Source organism: Rhinoderma darwinii, chromosome 5 (genome assembly GCF_050947455.1).
Source record: "Rhinoderma darwinii isolate aRhiDar2 chromosome 5, aRhiDar2.hap1, whole genome shotgun sequence".
Taxonomy (NCBI): domain Eukaryota; kingdom Metazoa; phylum Chordata; class Amphibia; order Anura; family Rhinodermatidae; genus Rhinoderma; species Rhinoderma darwinii.
In genome coordinates this window covers 340774502-340793567 of record NC_134691.1, presented here as the reverse complement: position 1 = coordinate 340793567, position 19066 = coordinate 340774502, and the positions used below count along the sequence as shown (strand labels likewise).

The following is a 19066-nucleotide window of genomic DNA, read 5'->3' as shown; positions in this document are numbered from 1 at the left end:
GTGTGGCTGGGGGGCATTCTCCTGCGGTGTGGCGGGGGGCATTCTCCTGCAGTGTGGCGGGGGGGCATTCTCCCGCAGTGTGGCGGGGGGGCATTCTCCTGCAGTGTGGCGGGGGCATTCTCCTGCAGTGTGGCGGGAGCATTCTCCTGCAGTGTGGCGGGGGCACTGCCATTAGGGTATAGCGCTGCCATGGAGGGGGGTCTGCAGCAATGTTTAGGTTGGGGGTACGTGTCACATCCACATGAATCTCAGGACACAAGGTTTCCCAGATCATCACACTGCCCCGCCAGCATGTCTTCCTCCCATAATGCATCCTGGTGCCATCTCTCCCCCATGTAAGTGACACACACGGCCGTCCACATGATGTAACACATGATCCATCAGACCAGACGCCTTCTTCCATTGCTGCAGTTCTGATGCTTATGTGCCCAGTGTTGGCGATTTCGGTGGTGGACAGGGGTCAGCATGGGCACTCTGACTGGTCTGCGATGCTCTGCATGTTCTGACTCCTTTCTATCATCGCCAGCAGTAACTTTATCAGTAATTTGTACTACAGTATCTGTTCTGTGGGTTTGACCAGACGGGCTAGCCTTCACTCTAACATGCATCAATAAACTTGGGTGTTTGTCCCTGTCACAGTTGTCCTTCCTCGGACCACTTTTGAGCGGTACTAACCAATGCAAACCAGAAACACCCCACAAGACCGGGAAAACTCCACAAGACCGGGAACACCCCACAAGATTGGGAACATTCGACAAGACCTGTTGTTTTGGAGATGCTTTGACACCTTCGTCTAGACATCACAATTTGTCCCTTGTTACAGTTGCTCAGATCCTTACGCTTGCCTAACTTTTCCTGCTTCTAAGTCCTAATTCACATGACCGTGTTCGGTCCGTGATATACGGTCTGCATGTCAGCAGCATTTCCTGGACGGAACACAGTGCAGGGAGGAATGTACGATGTCAGGAGTCACTGCCTCCCCGCAGGAAAGCTGTCCCGGACTGTAATCATGTTTTCAGTACGGGACAGTAGTTCCGCGGGGAGGCAGGGACACATAACTATGATGCTAGGAGCCCGGCTCCCTGCAGTGTATTTGGTCCGGGAAATACTGCCAACACGCGGACCGTATATCACGGACCCAACAAGGTCGCGTGAATTAGGCCTAACACATTAACTTCAAGAACTGACTGTTCACTTGCTGATATATCCGACCCATTCTCAGGCGCCATTGTAACCAAATAATCTGTGTTATAGGGGGCCCATGGTCACTTTAACACCTAATTCACAGAACCGGGTGTGCCGTCCGAGTCCCGTCCGTGATCCATGGAAAGATAGGACATGTCCTATCTTTCCACGGATTGGAGATTTGGGTCCGTTTTCACGGACTCCATTCACCCGCTAAAGTGAATGGGTCTGTAAAAATTATCGGGTGCCACTCAGATGCCGTGAAAAACGGTCCAAGTGGCACTCGGTTGTTTGCAACTGGCATAAAAGCAGCTACCTACGATCCATTACATTGCATTTAAGGGACCTAGCTTATGAATTTCGCGGCTCACAATTACCGTTGGATTGTTAGGTAGACCTAAGGGGGATTATCTATGATGAGCTATTTGACAGTGAGGGGCTCATATACTATTCTTGCTTGGGGGCTTCAGCTGTCTCCCCCTGGATTATTTATATACCTTTCCACCAGTTCATCTTCGGTTGGTTCTCGGACAGGCTAGACCGCGGTGCTGTCTTATCCTGGCACCTGTTGCATCAAAAATGTAAGGAGCCTTATGGCCCTTCAACTGACAGCTCTTGATGCTGGATCGGTTATAGCATGTGACAGGATGCAGTAACTGTTTTCTGTCCCATGCTCTGAACTGTCGAGTGTCTGGAGCCATCAGTGACTGGTGACACAAATGCAATATGTTGGAGACCAGGATGGGAAAGCTAGGCAGATTATATAGTTGGATACCTACCTTAGAGTGGCTTATGACTGCTATGGTGCCCCTGATGATGGGGGCAGGGGAGATACTAAACTACTTCCCCTGATTGCTGTGACACTGTCATAGTAGCTGCCTGTGGTGGCCACTAGGGGGAGCGCACTGCATAGATTTATACAGCTCCTATTATATTAATTATATTAACTGTATAAATCTATATGCAGTGAGCTCCCCCTAGTGGTAGCTACAGGCAGCCTGTATTATATATATCAAGTCAAATAAACAGATCTCCCCTATACAAATATATTATGTTACCAATCAGAACAACATTTTACTTAAAAACGTAATAGTAGACGATGATTTTAATAAAGGAGTAGTACATTTGGCAAAGTATACAGTGGGTAATAAGACCCATTCTGAATTATACTATAGGGCCCTATGAATTCTGTGTATGCCACTTATATAGCATGAGTATATTTAAAGGTAGTTGTATTACTTGAGTACAACTAGAGGTTTGTATCGCAGTACATATAGAGGTAGGTGTAGTATAGGAGTATATATAGAGGTAGGTGTAGTATAGGAGTATATATAGAGGTAGGTGTAGTATAGGAGTATATATATGTACAGGTAGGTGTAGTATAGGAGTATGTCTAGAGGTAGGTGTAGTATAGGAGTATATATAGAGGTAGGTGTAGTATAGGAGTATATATAGAGGTAGGTGTAGTATAGTAATATATATAGAGGCAGGTGTAGTATAGGAGTATATATAGAGGTAGGTGTAGTATAGCAGTATATATAGAGGTAGGTGTAGTATAGGAGTATATATAGAGGTAGGTGTAGTATAGGAGTACATATAGAGGTAGGTGTAGTATAGAAGTATATCTAGAGGTAGGTGTAGTATAGGAGTATATATAGAGGTAGGTGTAGTATAGGAGTATATATAGAGGTAGGTGTAGTATAGGAGTACATATAGAGGTAGGTGTAGTATAGGAGTATATATAGAGGTAGGTGTAGTATAGGAGTACATATAGAGGTAGGTGTAGTATAGAAGTATATCTAGAGGTAGGTGTAGTATAGGAGTATATATAGAGGTAGGTGTAGTATAGGAGTATATCTAGAGGTAGGTGTAGTATAGGAGTATATATAGAGGTAGGTGTAGTATAGGAGTATATATAGAGGTAGGTGTAGTATAGGAGTATATATAGAGGTAGGTGTAGTATAGGAGTATATCTAGAGGTAGGTGTAGTATAGGAGTATATATAGAGGTAGGTGTAGTATAGGAGTATATATAGAGGTAGGTGTAGTATAGGAGTATATATAGAGGTAGGTGTAGTATAGGAGTATATATAGAGGTAGGTGTAGTATAGGAGTACATATAGAGGTAGGTGTAGTATAGGAGTATATATAGAGGTAGGTGTAGTATAGGAGTACATATAGAGGTAGGTGTAGTATAGAAGTATATCTAGAGGTAGGTGTAGTATAGGAGTATATATAGAGGTAGGTGTAGTATAGGAGTATATCTAGAGGTAGGTGTAGTATAGGAGTATATATAGAGGTAGGTGTAGTATAGGAGTATATATAGAGGTAGGTGTAGTATAGGAGTATATCTAGAGGTAGGTGTAGTATAGGAGTACATATAGAGGTAGGTGTAGTATAGGAGTATATATAGAGGTAGGTGTAGTATAGGAGTATATCTAGAGGTAGGTGTAGTATAGGAGTACATATAGAGGTAGGTGTAGTATAGGAGTATATATAGAGGTAGGTGTAGTATAGGAGTACATATAGAGGTAGGTGTAGTATAGGAGTATATCTAGAGGTAGGTGTAGTATAGGAGTATATATAGAGGTAGGATTATTATATTAGTATACGTGGAGGTAGGTGTATTGTATTATAGTAGTATATGTTTAGGTAGTTGTATTATAGCAGTAGATGTAGAGCCAGGATTCGCATCTATCAGACATTTATGGCATATCTTGTGAATATATTATGAATGTTTAGGTTGGTAATAACCCTCTAAGGAGTCAGAAATCACTCGGTAAGGCCCCATGCACACGACCATAACATTGATCCGCAATTACGGATCAGGGTACACATTTCTATGGCCCACGGACACCTGGCCGTATATTTACGGGAATGTGTCCGTGCTGTAGAAAGGATCCGCAAAAAATAGGACATGTAATATTTTTTTATTTACGGACTGTGCTCCCATTCTTTATAATGGGAGCACGGCGCACAAATACGGTTGACTGTCCGCGGCCATAATCACGGGCCGTGTGCAGGGGGCCGAGGACGTGACCACAATACTACGGGACATCTTGGAAGAGGGGCGGCTACTTTTGCACAGGACTGTATGTCATTCTATACCATTAAAATGGTTTTGATTTAGTGGTAATGTGTACATGGCTCTATGATCAGAGCTCGTCGTCCCGCTATCTGCTCCCAGCATCAAAGACCAGCGGGACTATGCGGATCTTATATAATTACCGGCCACATCTAACCCCGTCTCGGCTTTTGCAAATGAAGCAATACATTCTCTTTTATCTTTCGGGATCTTTATGAAGTGTAATTCCTTCAGCTTATTCATCCAAACATTTCCTTCAACCTCCGATATATCCTTTGCCCAGAAAAATAAATGGAAATCTCTGGGTTATTGTGGAGATTGGAGGACAATCAAAGGAGATCTTTCCTCTTCTGCTCCGTGGATTTAGCGCAAAAATCTCCCGCAGGGATTTGTATCTGATTTCACAATGGCAGAGACAGGTCAGCGCAGTTTACCGCAGTCTCGCAAAAATCTCTTCTACATAAGTCATATGGACCTGAGACCCCCCCCCCCTCTATGAGCCAGAAAAAAAGAGCCGCTCCGGCACTCGAGACCATTAGCCATTAGTTTGAATGGCTGCCATGTAATACTACGTTTGCCCTGCAGTGGCCGCTGCAGGGGAAATGCCTGGCTGGCCATGGCTTCCCAGGCTAAACCCAGGAGCCAAACCCACATCTACTGCCATCCGTTGCATTGGCACTTTTGATGTGTGTTCCTCCCAGGTGGTTGGGGTTTTGAAAAGACACTGGTCCATCCTTACTGCTGACCTGATTTAAAAGATGTCATTCCTGCTAACCCTGCTATCACCTACCGTAGAGGGAAGAATCTACGTGACCTTCTGGTACATAGCCATTATTCGTCAACCTCTTCCAATACTTCATCCACCTGGTTGAAATCACCTGTCACGGGTTTTCATCCCTGTGGTAGGTGCTCTTTTTGCCCTTTGATGCCCAGGGTAAAGAGCTTCACTAATCCTGTGGATGGGAGATCGTATGACATTAAGCAGTTTCTTAACTGTCAAAGTACTGGCGTTGTGTATCTAGCCAGATGTTCTTGCCCGAAGCTATATGTGGGTAAGGGGAGATTCACACGAACGTTGCGTTTTTGCGCGCGCAAACAACGCAGCGTTTTGCGAGCGCAAAAACCATTTGACAGCTGCGTGTGTCATGCGTGTCTGATGCGCGGCTGCGTGATTTTCGCGCAGCCGGCATCATAGAGATGAGGCTTGTCAACGCCCGTCACTGTCCAAGGTGCTGAAAGAGCTAAATCTTTCAGCACCCTCGACAGTGAATGCCGAACACAACAGCGAAAAACCTGTAAAAAAAAAAGATAAAGTTCCTACTTACCGAGAACTTCCCGGCCGTTGCCTTGGTGACGCGTCCTTGGTGACGCGTCCTTGGTGACGCGCCTCTCTTGACATCGGGCCCCACCTCCCTGGATGACGCAGCAGTCCAAGTGACCGCTGCAGCCTGTGCTTGGCCTGTGATTGGCTGGAGCTGTCACTTGAACTGAAGTGTCATCCCGGGAGGTCGGACTGCAGGAAGGAGACAGGAGTAATCGGTAAGTTAGAACTTCGTTTTTTTTTTACAGGTTAATGTATTTTGGGATCGCAAGTCACTGTCCATGGTGCTGAAACAGTTTAACTCTTTCAGCACCATGGACAGTGACTATCTCCTGACGTCGCGTACCGATAATTTTTTTGCCGGGATCGGCCAAAACGAGTTTGGCCGAACCCGGTGAAGTTCGGTACGCTTGTCCGGCTTCGCTCATCGCAAAGACACTCCGTTTGGATGTTCGGAAACAGAAAAGCACGTGGTGCTTTTCGGTTTTCATTCATCCTTTTCACTGCTGTTGCGCGAATCACGCTCGTCCCACGGAAGTGCTTCCGTGTGGTGCGCGTGATTTTCACGCACCCATTGACTTCAATGGGTGCGTGATGCGCGAAATACGCAGAGTTATTGAACCTGTCGCGCTTTTTGCGCAGCAGACAAACGCTGCGCAAAAAGCACGGACTGTCTGTACTGCCCCATAGACTTGTATTGGTCCATGCGTGCCGCGTGAAAACCACGCGGCCCGCACGGACCGAATACACGCTCGTGTGAATCCCCCCTAAGACTCTGCAGGAATTAAGGAGGAGAGTGTCTAGACACCTGAGTACCATAAATCTTAAGGATACCACCCTCTCTAGACACATGCATAGGTTTCATCCCGATAGCCCCAAGTCGCTCCAATTCTGGGCCATTGTACAGCTAAGGTTGGAACCTAGGGCTGGTAACCTGGATCGTAGGCTCCTACAGGAGGAAGCACGATGGATCCACCGTCTTGGCTCTATGACTCCTCAGGGACTTAACGAGGGATTCACATATAGTGCTTTTTTGTGATTTAGCTGTCCCCTTTCCCTGCATTCCGTATGGATGTCTCTATTTTTCACTTCAACAATGTATGATGCGTCGGTTTCTGGCATTTTTAACCGCTTTATACATACCCATCTGGCCTCTCTTAGGGTATGTTCACACGTAGTCAACAAAAACGTCTGAAAATCCAGAGCTGTTTTCAAAGGAAAACAGACCCTGCTTTTCAGACGTTTTTTTACCAACTCGCATTTTTCGCGGCGTTTTCACACCGTTTTTTACGTCCGTTTTTGGAGCTGTTTTCATTGGAGTCTATGAGAAAACAGCTCCAAAAACGTCCAAAGAAGTGTCCTGCATATAATGTATATAAGTGTCCTGCACTTCTTTTGACGAGGCTGTATTTTTACGCGTCGTCGTTTGACAGCTGTCAAACGACGATGAGTAAATAACAGGTCGTCTGCACAGTACGTCGGCAAACCCATTCAAATGAATGGGCAGATGTTTGCCGACGTATTGTAGCCCTATTTTCAGACGTAAAACGAGGCACAATACGCCTCGTTTACGTCTGAAATTTGGCCGTGTGAACATACCCTTAATGGAGCGGCTGTGTTCTGATATATTGGTTATTTGAATTACTGTCCTAATATCTGACCATGTATACTCCCTTAATATGGCGGCTTTTATTATCTGTTGTATTGTAATAGATTTCCTTTATAGTGTTGTACTGGTGAAAATGGTTTTTTTTTTCTGTGTGCGGCTTTATATCTGGGCCATGTATGCAGGCATTTACTGCCTTACCAGAGTGGGGGGCAGATGTTGTGCTTCTTGTGCTGGTTGTAAAAAGGAGGGACACCAACGATGTTTGCGCATATTTGACATTGTCCCTGCAGTCTGGGTTTAATCCTGTTCTCATGGCTCAGGTGCTTTATTCTCAATAACTACTGTGAGATTGGCTGTGCGTCCGCTGTCACACACTGACGGGGGATGCACATCAATCCCTGCACTGAGTCCAGGGGGACGCCTACGGCGCTTGCGCCGAGTATCTGTGTCCTCCCTGTACTCTCTAAGTTCTAATCTTGCCCTACTGCGCAGATGCAGGCACTTTGCCCTGAATCGATGTTGATGTCAGGCTTGACATCACCTTATGCGCTAAGGCCAGATGGACATCTATTGCGCCTGCGCTGATCTGTCACTTTTTCTCCCTTCTCGGCATTGCTCTAAGTTCTTTCCCTGCGCCACTGCGCAGGCGCCTACATTTTAACAGTCTCCGCAGTTTGCACATATTTGGTTCTGTCCGTGGGGTCTGGGTTCGTTCCTGTTCCCATGGCTCAGGCGCTCTGTTCTCATTTCTACCGAGGGGTTGGTTGTGCGTCCGCTGTCATACATTGGCGGGGGATGCACATCAATCCCCGCACTGAGTCCAGGCGGACACCCACGGCGCTTGCGCCGAGTCTCTGTGTCCTCCCTGTGCTCGATGTACTTTTTGGGACACTAAGTCCATGGGGACTTCTACTGCGCCTGCGCCGATCTGTCACTTTCTCTCCCCACTCGGCACTGCTCTGAATTCCTTTCTTGCGTTACTGCGCAGGCGCCCACATTCTGACAGTCTCTGCAGTTTCGGATGTGCGCCTGCGCCGCCTTGACATCTACTATTGGCTCCTTGATACATAGCCGATCATTGGCTGTGGCCTCCTCTCCGGCGCCTGTTGTGTCCTGCTTTCCCCCATTGGTTGTCTGCTCTCACACCCAAGTCCCATCCACGTCACTTTACACTCCCTTAAGAGGAGTAGTTTCTCGCCGCGCCGCCATTAGCCCCGTGTAACCCTGAGGACGCTACAAGTTAGCGAAACATGTCGGGGGGGGGGGGGCTCTAAGTGTTTTTTAATTCCTGCCTAACCGAATCTATTGCCCTACTTTAAGTGTGGCACGCTGCCTCCTGACTGACTGTCAGCCGGCATTTACTCTTGGCTGTCTAATACCTTGCTGGCTCCTCCAGCTGGTTGCCTTCACTATAACTTCGGTCCTTGGCAGTGATAATTTTAAACTGTTATATGTGGTCTGTTTCTTGCTATACGTAGCTTAATAAAATTTGATAATAAAATTTACTCTCTATTAACTTTTGGGTGGTCAGGAAAATGGTTCTGTCTGCCTGCAGGCATTCCTTCTATAAACCCACGGCGATCACTCGGCTCCCAAATGAAAGGGGTTGTCTCTAATGAGCTTTAATTCCTTCCCGCCGCAGCCAGATTTAGTTTTTTCGCTTCCGAGCGAAAAAAAAACCTCACGGGAAAAAGAAGCGACATGTCCTATCTTGAGGTGTTTTCCGCCTCAAAAACCCTATTGAAATCAAGGGGAGATGGAGATATAGGCGTTTTGTGACAGGTTTTTTTGGTAAAAAAACGCTCGCGTTTAATTGTGTTTCTGTTGAAAAGATAGCTAAAAAGAAAGCCTAATAAAATGCAACGAAAAAAAGCGTAAAAAATTGCGGCAAAAAACGCGTGTGGTACAAAACCACTTCAAATAAAACGGAGCTGATTTTTCCAGGCAGAATTTTCTGCCTGCAAAAATCTCTGTGTGAACATACACGGGTATGTTCACACGCTGTGTTTTCAGGGCTTATTTCAGGGCGTAAACGCCTCAAAAAACACCTGAAAAACCGAAGCCGAACACCTCAAAACATCTGCCCATTGATTTCAATGGGAAAAACGGCGTTTCGTTCAAACGCCCTGTAAAAAGAAGCGCGCGTCACTTCTTGAGCCGATTTTCATTGTGTCAATAGAAAAACAGCTCCAAAAACGGCTCAAGAAATGACATGCGTTTCTTTTTTTACGGGGCGCCGTTGTTACAAACGGTCGCTTAAAAAACACCCTGTGGGAACGAAACGCCGTTTTTCCCATTGAAATCAATGGACAGATGTTTGGAGGCGTTCAGCCCACGTATTTTCAGCCGTTTTTCAGGGCGTTTACGCCGTGTGAACATACCATTAAAAATGGCTGAAAAACAGAGGCTGTTTTCCCTTAACCAGCTCCATATTTTACAGCCATTTTTACTTTAGCGTGTGAACATAGCCTAATATTCATATCTGTGTAGACATCGGACACGTGACTGGAGCCATTTTGTTTGTTTGGGTTGTCTTTTGGGTGTTGCAAATCTTAAATTACACGGGACCCCAAAATAGTTGTGTGACCTCAAGTCGCAGATAAATCGCACACATTTTTTTGTCATGCGACTTGTACGTGGCCAAAGTCGCCAAATATACAACCAAATTCTTTCGGCCCTGTACCACATTGAAGTCTGACGTAATCCCATAAAATGTGCAACTCACTTCATTCTTATGGCAGAAGCCGTTCGTTTACGCACGCCTAAAGTTACGTCCAGGCTGGCCCCCTTAAGCCACACCCCTTTTACTACGAAGGCAGTACTAAAACTTTTTAAATGGAGAATATTCCAAATTCCTTATCATTTAAAAAGGAAGATGTGAATAAAAATCAAAAATAACCTGAAAATTCTATGTGGTTTTGAGGGCTTTTTCACAAAGTCGCCTCTTCACTCTCCAGAGATGTGACAACCCTATGTGTGAAATAAAGGCGGGAATTGTGTTCTTTCACCGGATTGGTTGATACTAGTGTCAATCATCTTGATGGAAGGCGGGAAGCGTGCTACGCCTATTGACGGCCAAGCAGCCAACCTAGAAGAAACATGTAAAGGGATAAAAACAAGCCCTGAGACAAAGGAGTCCAAGGCTCATCCAATCAGAACGAGGGGCGGGCGTTCTGTCAGGAGAGGGAGGCGGAAAAGGGAGATTAGCCAGCTGCGCAATAGAACGTCGCCTCAGATATGGTGGATTGTACCAACTACTTGCCGAGAAGGGGTGTATTTTTTTTTGTCTATCCCCTCCACTTTTCTTGTACATGTCGGTCTAAACCGTAATGAGTAGACAATAGAGTAAACGACGATCTGCAGACGGATTAGGGTCAGAAACTTTGTTCTTTCAGAAATCCGTGTCTTCCGGTAGTGGTTCGTCCCGGGGCGCGGGAGTGACAGGCACGGCACAAGATGGCGGCGGGCGGGGTAAGCGCGCAATGGAGGAGGTGGGGGGAGGAGTAAAGAAGCTTTGTTCCCCTGGCTGCCCGGGTGGCGAGGAGGCCTTCGCCGCCGCGCTTCGCGCCTTCTAAAGAGACGCGGCTGTGAGTTGTCGCTTCGAGTGCCGGGGGTTTGGGAAGCGTGACCCCCCGGCGGCCGGGCCATGAAGAGCCCGGGGCCCCCGGAACCGTGACGCGTGTGCCGCCGCCCCCCTCCACCGCCGGAGCTCCCTGTATGGCGGACATGGCCCCGGCGCTGACTGGAGCAGCACAAGAAGCTCCTCACAGGCTGAAGTTAAGCGCTTCGTCTCCTGCCACCGAGCGCGGCCTTCCAGCCTGGAAACCGGAGCTGAACGGGGCGGGCCGAGCTCAGAGGAGCAGCCTTTTCCTTCTGAACGGAGGAAGCGCGGACTATACCCCGGAGCGGCCGGGGAAGAGCAGGGGGGCGCCGGAGGTGGAGACCGTAGACAAAGATAGGACTAGAGTAGAGGAGAAGCCGGAGAATGTTTCTGACTCTGGGGCTTGTCCTGTGGAGCGGCCGGTGGAGGACAGGCCGGAGAAGGGAGTGGAGCCCGGGACCGTGTGTGAACTAAAGACCGCTCACATGTCCAGCCGGCAGCAGGAGCTCGGAGCTCGGGCACGCAGGCTTTGCCGGAGGCTGCAAGTGATTCAGGCCAAACAGGTAGAGCGGCACGTCAGGCAGCAGCTGGCCGGGTTAGTGGAGCTGCTGTCGGAGCGGGGAGCCGCTGGATTGCCGGGCTCCCCGCACATGGAACTGGACAGGTTGGCGAGTAGCTCCACGGCGCGGCTGCGGGCGGCACAGGGAGGATTTGACTCGGACGCTACTGAGAGCAGCTCAGGGGGAGAGAGCGACAGCGAGGAGGCGGCAGCGGCTGGAAGCCCAGAACGGGAGGAGGAGGAGCAGCGCCCAGCCCCGGGGTGAGTGACTGCACGTGTAACCCCGGAGGATGGGACCATGCGGGTGTACGGGAGAGGCTGCACCTACACATACAGGCTGTGTACATACTGACTGCCTCCTATATACTGCCTCCATGCAGGAGAGGCTGTGTACATACTGACTGCCTCCATGCAGGAGCTGTGTACATACTAGCTGCCTCCTATATAAGGACACCATGCAGGAGAAGCTGTGTACATACAGGCTGCCTCCTCTATAAGGACACCATGCAGGAGAAGCTGTGTATATACTGACTGCCTCCATGAAGGAGAAGCTGTGTACATACTGACTGCCTCCTATATACTGACACCATGCAGGAGAAGCTGTGTACATACTGACTGCCTCCTCTATACTGCCTCCATGCAGGAGAGGCTGTGTACATGCTGACTGCCTCCTATATAAGGACACCATGCAGGAGAAGCTGTGTATATATACTGACTGCCTCCATGCAGGAGAAGCTGCATACATACTACCTCCTATATAGTGACACCATGCAGGAGAATCTGTGTATATATACTGACTGCCTCCATGCAGGAGAAGCTGTGTATATACTGACACCATGCAGGAGAAGCTGTGTACATACTGACTGTCTCCATGCAGGAGAAGCTGCATACATACTACCTCCTATATAGTGACACCATGCAGGAGAATCTGTGTATATGCTGACTGCCTCCTATATACAGACACTTATATACGGGTACGTACACAGCTTCTCCTGCATGGTGTCGGTATATAGGAGGCAGTCAGTATGTACATACTGACTGCCTCCAATATACGTACACCATACAGGGGAAGCTGTGTATATACTGACACCATGCAGGATAGGCGGTGTATATACTGACTCCATGCAGGAGAAGCTGTGTACATACTGACTGCCTCCATGCAGGAGAAGCTGTGTACATACTGACTGCCTCCATGCAGGAGAAGCTGTGTACATACTGACTGCCTCCTATATACTGCCTCCATGCAGGAGAAGCTGCGTACATACTGACTGCCTCCTATATACAGACACTTATATACGGGTACGTACACAGCTTCTCCTGCATGGTGTCAGTATATAGGAGGCAGTCAGTATGTACATACTGACTGCCTCCAATATATGTACACCATACAGGGGAAGCGGTGTATATACTGACACCATGCAGGATAGGCTGTGTATATACTGACTGTCTCCTATATACTGACACCATGCAGGAGAAGCTGTGTACATACTGACTGTCTCCTATATACTGACACCATGCAGGAGAAGCTGCGTACATACTGACTGCCTTCTATATACGGACACCATGTAGGAGAAGCTGCGTACATACTGACTGCCTCCTATACACTGACAACATGTAGGAGAAGCTTTGTACATACTGACTGCCTCCTATATACTGACACCATGCAGGAGAAGCTGCGTACGTACTGACTGCCTCCTATATACTGACACCATGCAGGAGAAGCTGTGTACATACTGACTGCCTCCTATATACTGACACCATGCAGGAGAAGCTGTGTACATACTGACTGCCTCCTATATACTGACTCCGTGCAGGAGAAGCTGCGTACATACTGACTGCCTCCTATATACTTACACCATGCAGGAGAAGCTGTGTACATACTGACTGCCTCCTATATACGGACACCATGCAGGAGAAGCTGTGTACGTACTGACTGCCTCCTATATACTGATACCGTGCAGGAGAAGCTGTGTACATACTGACTGCCTCCTATATACTGACAACATGTAGGAGAAGCTTTGTACATACTGACGGCCTCCTATATACTCACACCATGCAGGAGAAGCTGTGTACATACTGACTGCCTCCATGCAGAAGAAGCTGTGTACATACTGACTGCCTCCATGCAGGAGAAGCTGTGTGCGTACATACTGACTGCCTCCTATATACTCTCACATGCAGGTTTTATAGTGGAGGCTGTATATCTAGTGATCCCCCCCCCTCCCCCTCCCCGTTCCTATATATGGACACCATGGGGGAAGCGCAGAGCAGGCTGTGTATATACTGACCACCCTGTAACTACATACTGAGACCATGGAAGATTTGTTGGGCAGAGTTTCTCAAGTCTGTCCTCAAATGCTCCCTACGAGTCGTGTGTTCAGGGTTATCTCAGTGTTGCGCAGGTGATAGAATTGTTAGTACATCTGGCACTGACGCAGGCCTTGTTTCCCTCCAAACATAGTGACCGCTGAGGGCTAAACTGGTTTTTTTTTTCTGCTGCAACGCACAGACATTAATGGCCCATTCACACATTGCAGATGAGGTGCGGTTAGAAAAACGCATCCGAAAACCGCATGAGTTTTGCTTCAATGCAATTGCGTTTAAAAATGTAACCAATTGCGGTAAAAACACATGCATTTTTGATGCTGTTCTAACTACACCAACCGCAGCGTGTGAATGGACCCCAAGGGTAAGTTCTCACGTTGTGTAAACACTGGATTTTTCGCAACTGATTTCAGTGTGGAAAATCTGCATCATAAAACAGTAGCAGCAGAGGGGATGAGGTGTGAACAAATGCCACCCACACGCTCCATACAAAATCCACTAAAAAGACGTTCAGAAATTGATCTGCGGTGCGTTTGTTGCATAGACTGACATGGTAATAATAATGACGCTTTTGTTGCGGGTATTTGAAATTTGAATTCAATGGGAAGGTAAAGCCTCCTGCAAATAGCAGATGTTGCGATTTTTGCATCCGAAAAGCTGCGATTCCACCGCAAAAAAAGCTTTATATCTACCACACGGGCGTTGTCATAGCAATGGGTTCGTCTGTTGTCTGCCCAGGCCGGCCTCTTGGTTTGACCTTTTTATCCCATGTGACTTGCTACAGCGTCATCCCAGGAGGCCGGACTGCACGGACAGCAGAGAGAAGCGTCGCCATGACTACGGAGAACGGGGTAAGTGTAAACTTTTTTTTTTTTTCTTTTTCCCCATCTGCCTTGGTGCGGGTTTTCGGCTCGGATTCCCTGCGGGTTCCAGGGCGGATACGATTATGCAGGTTATCCGCTCTGTGTGCACGTGGCCTATCAGTTGGTTAAAAAACTTAATGCACTTTTCCACGGGCCAATGTTTGGGCATTAAACGCTCGTTTGGTTGACACCACGCCCTGTTTAAACGGCAGCGAGTACCCGGCAAACCAGCAATCTCAATTGAATGGAACTTTTATGCAGCCTCAAAAAAATGCTTCCTGTGCTGCCGACAAGATGCAAAATGTATGGGATTAACTATTGTTCGTCCCCACACATTCAGATCACTGCTTCGTCTAAGAGGAGCAAACTTGAGCCGGTCGTTATGCTGTATCGGCGCTCGTTTACTGGGTGGAATTTGCCCGTGTAAAAACACTTTAGGCCTTATTCACACGAACGTTGTACGGCCTTTCAACAACGGCCATCACACGGACGCATGTATTTCAATGGGGCCGTTTCAACGGACCGCGTGAAGAGTCCTTTGAAAAATAGAACGTCCTATTTTCTTCCGTTTTCACGGAACCCTTTATAGACCCAAGACTGAGGGATCCATGAAAACCGGTCCCACACGGGCGCAACTCGGACTTGAAAAACGCCAGTTTTTCACGTCCGTTTGTGTTTTTTCGTGTGAATAATCCCTTAGAGTTGAGAAGCTAGGTATACACAGGCACCCAACTTCCATATACTGGCACCACGGCAATATATATGGGTAGGAGAGGAAGGCACGTCTCTTTGGCATCTTGTGCTTTTACCGCCATGGCGTTTCTCCAGCAAAAATTGTGATTACAACGATCATTAAAAAAACGTTTCCTTCGTACAGCACATTTTATATATTTAGCACAAACCCTAGAACCCCAGATAACCGCTTTCGTTCTTATTCCATATGTGATTAGTGCGGTGTCTGTGTATACATTCTGCCCACTCCTTTCCTCGTGCTATAGGATCTATATGCTGCTCACCGGCTGTCACGAGGTTCCCATCATTCACTTACATGACAGTGTTTGTGTTGTGGATTCTCGTTGCTTGTAAACTTTGACCTGTCGGCGCTGAGTCACGGCTGTAAATGTAAGTTACTTGTCCTTCGCTTCCACATAGTCGCTTGTAATCACTGGCCTACGCGATCACTCCAGTTGTACAATACACGTATCCTCTATGCAATGCACCGTGGAACCTGGCACACGTATCGACCGCCTCACTGCAATACAACCCATGGAGAACCCAGGCATTTAAAGGGCTTTTCCTGTTCACTTCTATTCCTCAAGAAAGGAAACGTTGCGTGCCTTGAATGGCACAATAGTTACACTATGGGAATGGGTCTCGCTGGCACCAACCAACTAGAGTTTATAGGAACACGCTAGAGTGGAGTGCAGCATGCGGCGAATGCGTTGCAACTACTGAACTCTGGTTTACTTTGTTGCTCTCTACATGGAAAAGTGTCGTAAAACCATTGTTAGGCTATGTTCACACGGAGTATTTTGGGGGAGGAATATCTGCCTCAAAATTCCGTTTGGAACTTTGAGGCAGATTTTCCTCTCCCTGCACGCCGATTTTCGTGCCGTTTTTCGCCCGCGGCCATTGAGAGCCGCGGGCATAAAACAGCGCGAAATACGCTTTCTCTGCCTCCCGTTGAAGTCAATGGGAGGTCAGAGGCGGAAGCGCCCGAAGATAGGGCATGTCGCTTCTTTATCCCGCGAGGCAGTTTTACTGCTCGCGGGGAAAAAGACGCCTACGCCTCCCATTGAAATCAATGGGAGGCGTTCTCGGGCCGTTTTTGCCGAGTTTTGGGACGCGGTCTCCGCGTCAAAAAACTCGGCAAAATACTCCGTGTGAACATAGCCTTAAAAGGGTTAAAAGATTATGGCCCCCCCTGCACACGACCGTGCCTGTAATCACTGTCCATAAATACGGAATGCCAACCTCTATATAGAGTTTGGGAGCACGGTCCGTAAAAAGCAAATGATAGGCCATGTCCTATCTTTTGCGGAGGTTTCTACGCCTTGGACACCTTCCCGAAAATATACGGGAAGGTGTCCGTGGTCAATATAAGTGAATCGGTCTGTATTCGCGGACTGTAATTACCGTCCGCAATTACGGACATGTTCTACGGTTGCATGCATGGGGCCTTTAGTTATCTCCTAACCACAGGATAGGTGATAATGTGCTGATCGGTGGGGGCCGAGCGTTGGGATCCAAACAGATTACAAAACCGGAGGTACCGTTCTTCCAAAAGAACTGAGCGGCAGGTCGCACATGCGCACGGTCTATGGGACTGCTGGATATAGAGTACAGCGCTCAGCTATCTCCGCCACTGCCATAGAGAATGAATGGGGCAGCAGGGCACATGCGCGACCTGCTGCTCCATTCGGTGGAACGGGACCCCCAATCTTGTGATCGGTGGGGGTCCCAGCAGTCAGACCCCCACCAATCAGCACGTCATCACCTATCATGTGGTTGGGAGATAACTTTTCATCTTGACACAACCCCTTTTATTAGATGCACACACAATGTGACTTAAGCCACTATTTCTTTTTTGGGGCCACGTTGAATTTGGCGCTCGACATGAAAACTGACGTCACTGCTGTGATAAGTCCTGTAGTGGTCACATGACATATCAGGGGTGAAGAGAAGATTGGCATTGGGTGGGGAAAAAGTCGAGGCTGAAGGAAGTCCCATAACTAGACTTGTCACACAATTCTGCTACATAAAGTTGTAGCAGAAGGTTGTGCTGCAGAAGTCTGACTTGCTCTTCAAGTCATCGACCGACATCAATGCTCCAAATCAGCGATGCTTTTTATGTCCGCCTTCATTATCCATAGTCACCATCACGCTGCCGGACTTTCAGAACTCTGCCTTTTCCCTGAACATAAGATTTTCTTTTGGTGACGGTTTACATTTAGGTGGTCAGAGGCATAATGATTGTTTACACTAGAGCCATGGCTTCTCTTAGTCACGAGCCATGACTGCTATGATGCATCATCGTGAAACAGATGGTAACAAATCTTCACGGATCCCATTGACTTATAACGGGTCCGTCAGGCCTCCTGTTTTTGTTTTTAACGTAAAAATGCAGCGAAAACCATGAGGAAAGGAGGCCAGCGGCAACATGAGCAGACTGACGCTGACTGTAGATGACGATCTTTCCTAATAATTACGTTTGTTACACTAAAAGCATCGTCCCGGCTATCGGCCCGATTCCACGCTGCCGTAATACAAGTGCATGTTTTAGCGTCTCTATTACGAACCAAACTAATATCGCCATGAAGGGTTCTGCGTATAATAACTGGACGTATAATTGTTAGCAGGAACCACTGGATGTCCCACTGATCACTGGTTAGGCTTGTGCACACGACCGTAAAAATCGTCCATAATTGCGGACCGCAATTATGGACACCGTCCTGTTTTATTTACATCAAGGTGTCCGGGCTGTGGAAGTGTACTGCAAAACATGGGACATGTCCTATGTTCATCTCTTGCTTTTTAAGGTCCATGCTCACATACTTTGAAAATGTCAGCGGCCGGCCATGCCCACAATGGCGGACTGTGATTATGGGCCCGGCCATGTTCATAGGGCATTAGAAGAACTATTTCGACATATAATATCGCTTGTGTGGAAACATTATCAACTGAACTGAAGGCAAACTGGTTTTTCAGGAATACGTGTTGATAGTCTACGCTGGGGATGCGCCATCATTGCTGCACCTCTCCTCTACCTGCGCAGGTGCCAGGTCCTGCAGCTCAGCCCTGTTCTAGTGAACTCGCTCTATATTCATCTCCGCACAACCAAATCTCTCTCTGCAATTATTATTATTATTTTTTTATTTTATTTTTTTAAACCATTTTTCCTGCAGGTTAAATAACGTTATGTTGTAATGTTTGAACTATTACGAACGTGGCGGTACGAATTGTTTCTTACTTTATAGGAGTAGGTTTTTGAAGTCTTAGTTTAGTAATCTACATAATCTACATAAACATATCTGTTTTTATATTCCCAACTGGTAACACCTAGTTGTCAATTTCTAGGAGGATTAACAGAGGAGTAGATTTGTTCCACGGTAATAAGGGTATGTTCATACGGGCTATTTTCAGACCTTTTTTCGGGCCTAAAAAATGCACGGGCTGAACGCCTCCAAACATCTGCCCGTTGTTTTCAAAAACTGGTCCGTAAAAAGAAGTGCATGTCACTTCTTGAGCTGTTTTTGGAGCAGTTTTTCATTGACTCAATAGAAAAACCGCTCCAATAACGGCCGTAAAAAATGCAGCAAAAAACGCTAGCTGCTTAAAAAACGGCCGAAAAATCCGTGTTTTCCCTTGATAACAGCTCTGTATTTTCAGCCGTTTTGATATAACCTGAATGTGGTGAATGTTATGTCTGAGGCTGAATACACCAGAGACGGACACGTCGCACGTTCTGCTCCATTCATTGATTTCATTAATTGCTTGGCAACGCTGCGCTAATGGCAGA

At 47.3% G+C, this 19066-nt stretch overlaps 2 protein-coding genes across 6 annotated transcripts in view; one reads left to right on the top strand and one right to left on the bottom strand.

The window, feature by feature from the left end:
• Positions 1-10169, bottom strand: part of DHX30 (DExH-box helicase 30) — a 52641-nt gene extending 42472 nt beyond the window's left edge. For 2 of the 3 annotated variants that reach the window (XM_075827833.1, XM_075827836.1), the window contains exon 1: positions 1683-1802. Coding sequence is in view for 2 of the 3 variants with exons in the window: in XM_075827836.1 (XP_075683951.1) it covers positions 1683-1698 (16 nt within the window). In the remaining variant the exon portion in view is untranslated. Of the gene's footprint in view, positions 1-1682; positions 1803-5059; positions 5223-10098 lie in introns of those variants that run through there. The other variant, XM_075827834.1, reaches the window with a different exon arrangement.
• A 507-nt stretch (positions 10170-10676) lies between these two features.
• The window catches only part of LOC142652228 (KAT8 regulatory NSL complex subunit 1-like), a 55199-nt gene continuing 46809 nt past the window's right edge, over positions 10677-19066 (top strand). For all 3 annotated transcript variants that reach the window (XM_075827832.1, XM_075827831.1, XM_075827830.1), the window contains exon 1: positions 10677-11620. In XM_075827832.1, coding sequence (XP_075683947.1) covers positions 10917-11620 — 704 coding nt within the window. In that variant the 5' untranslated portion in view covers positions 10677-10916. The remainder of the gene's footprint in view (positions 11621-19066) is intronic.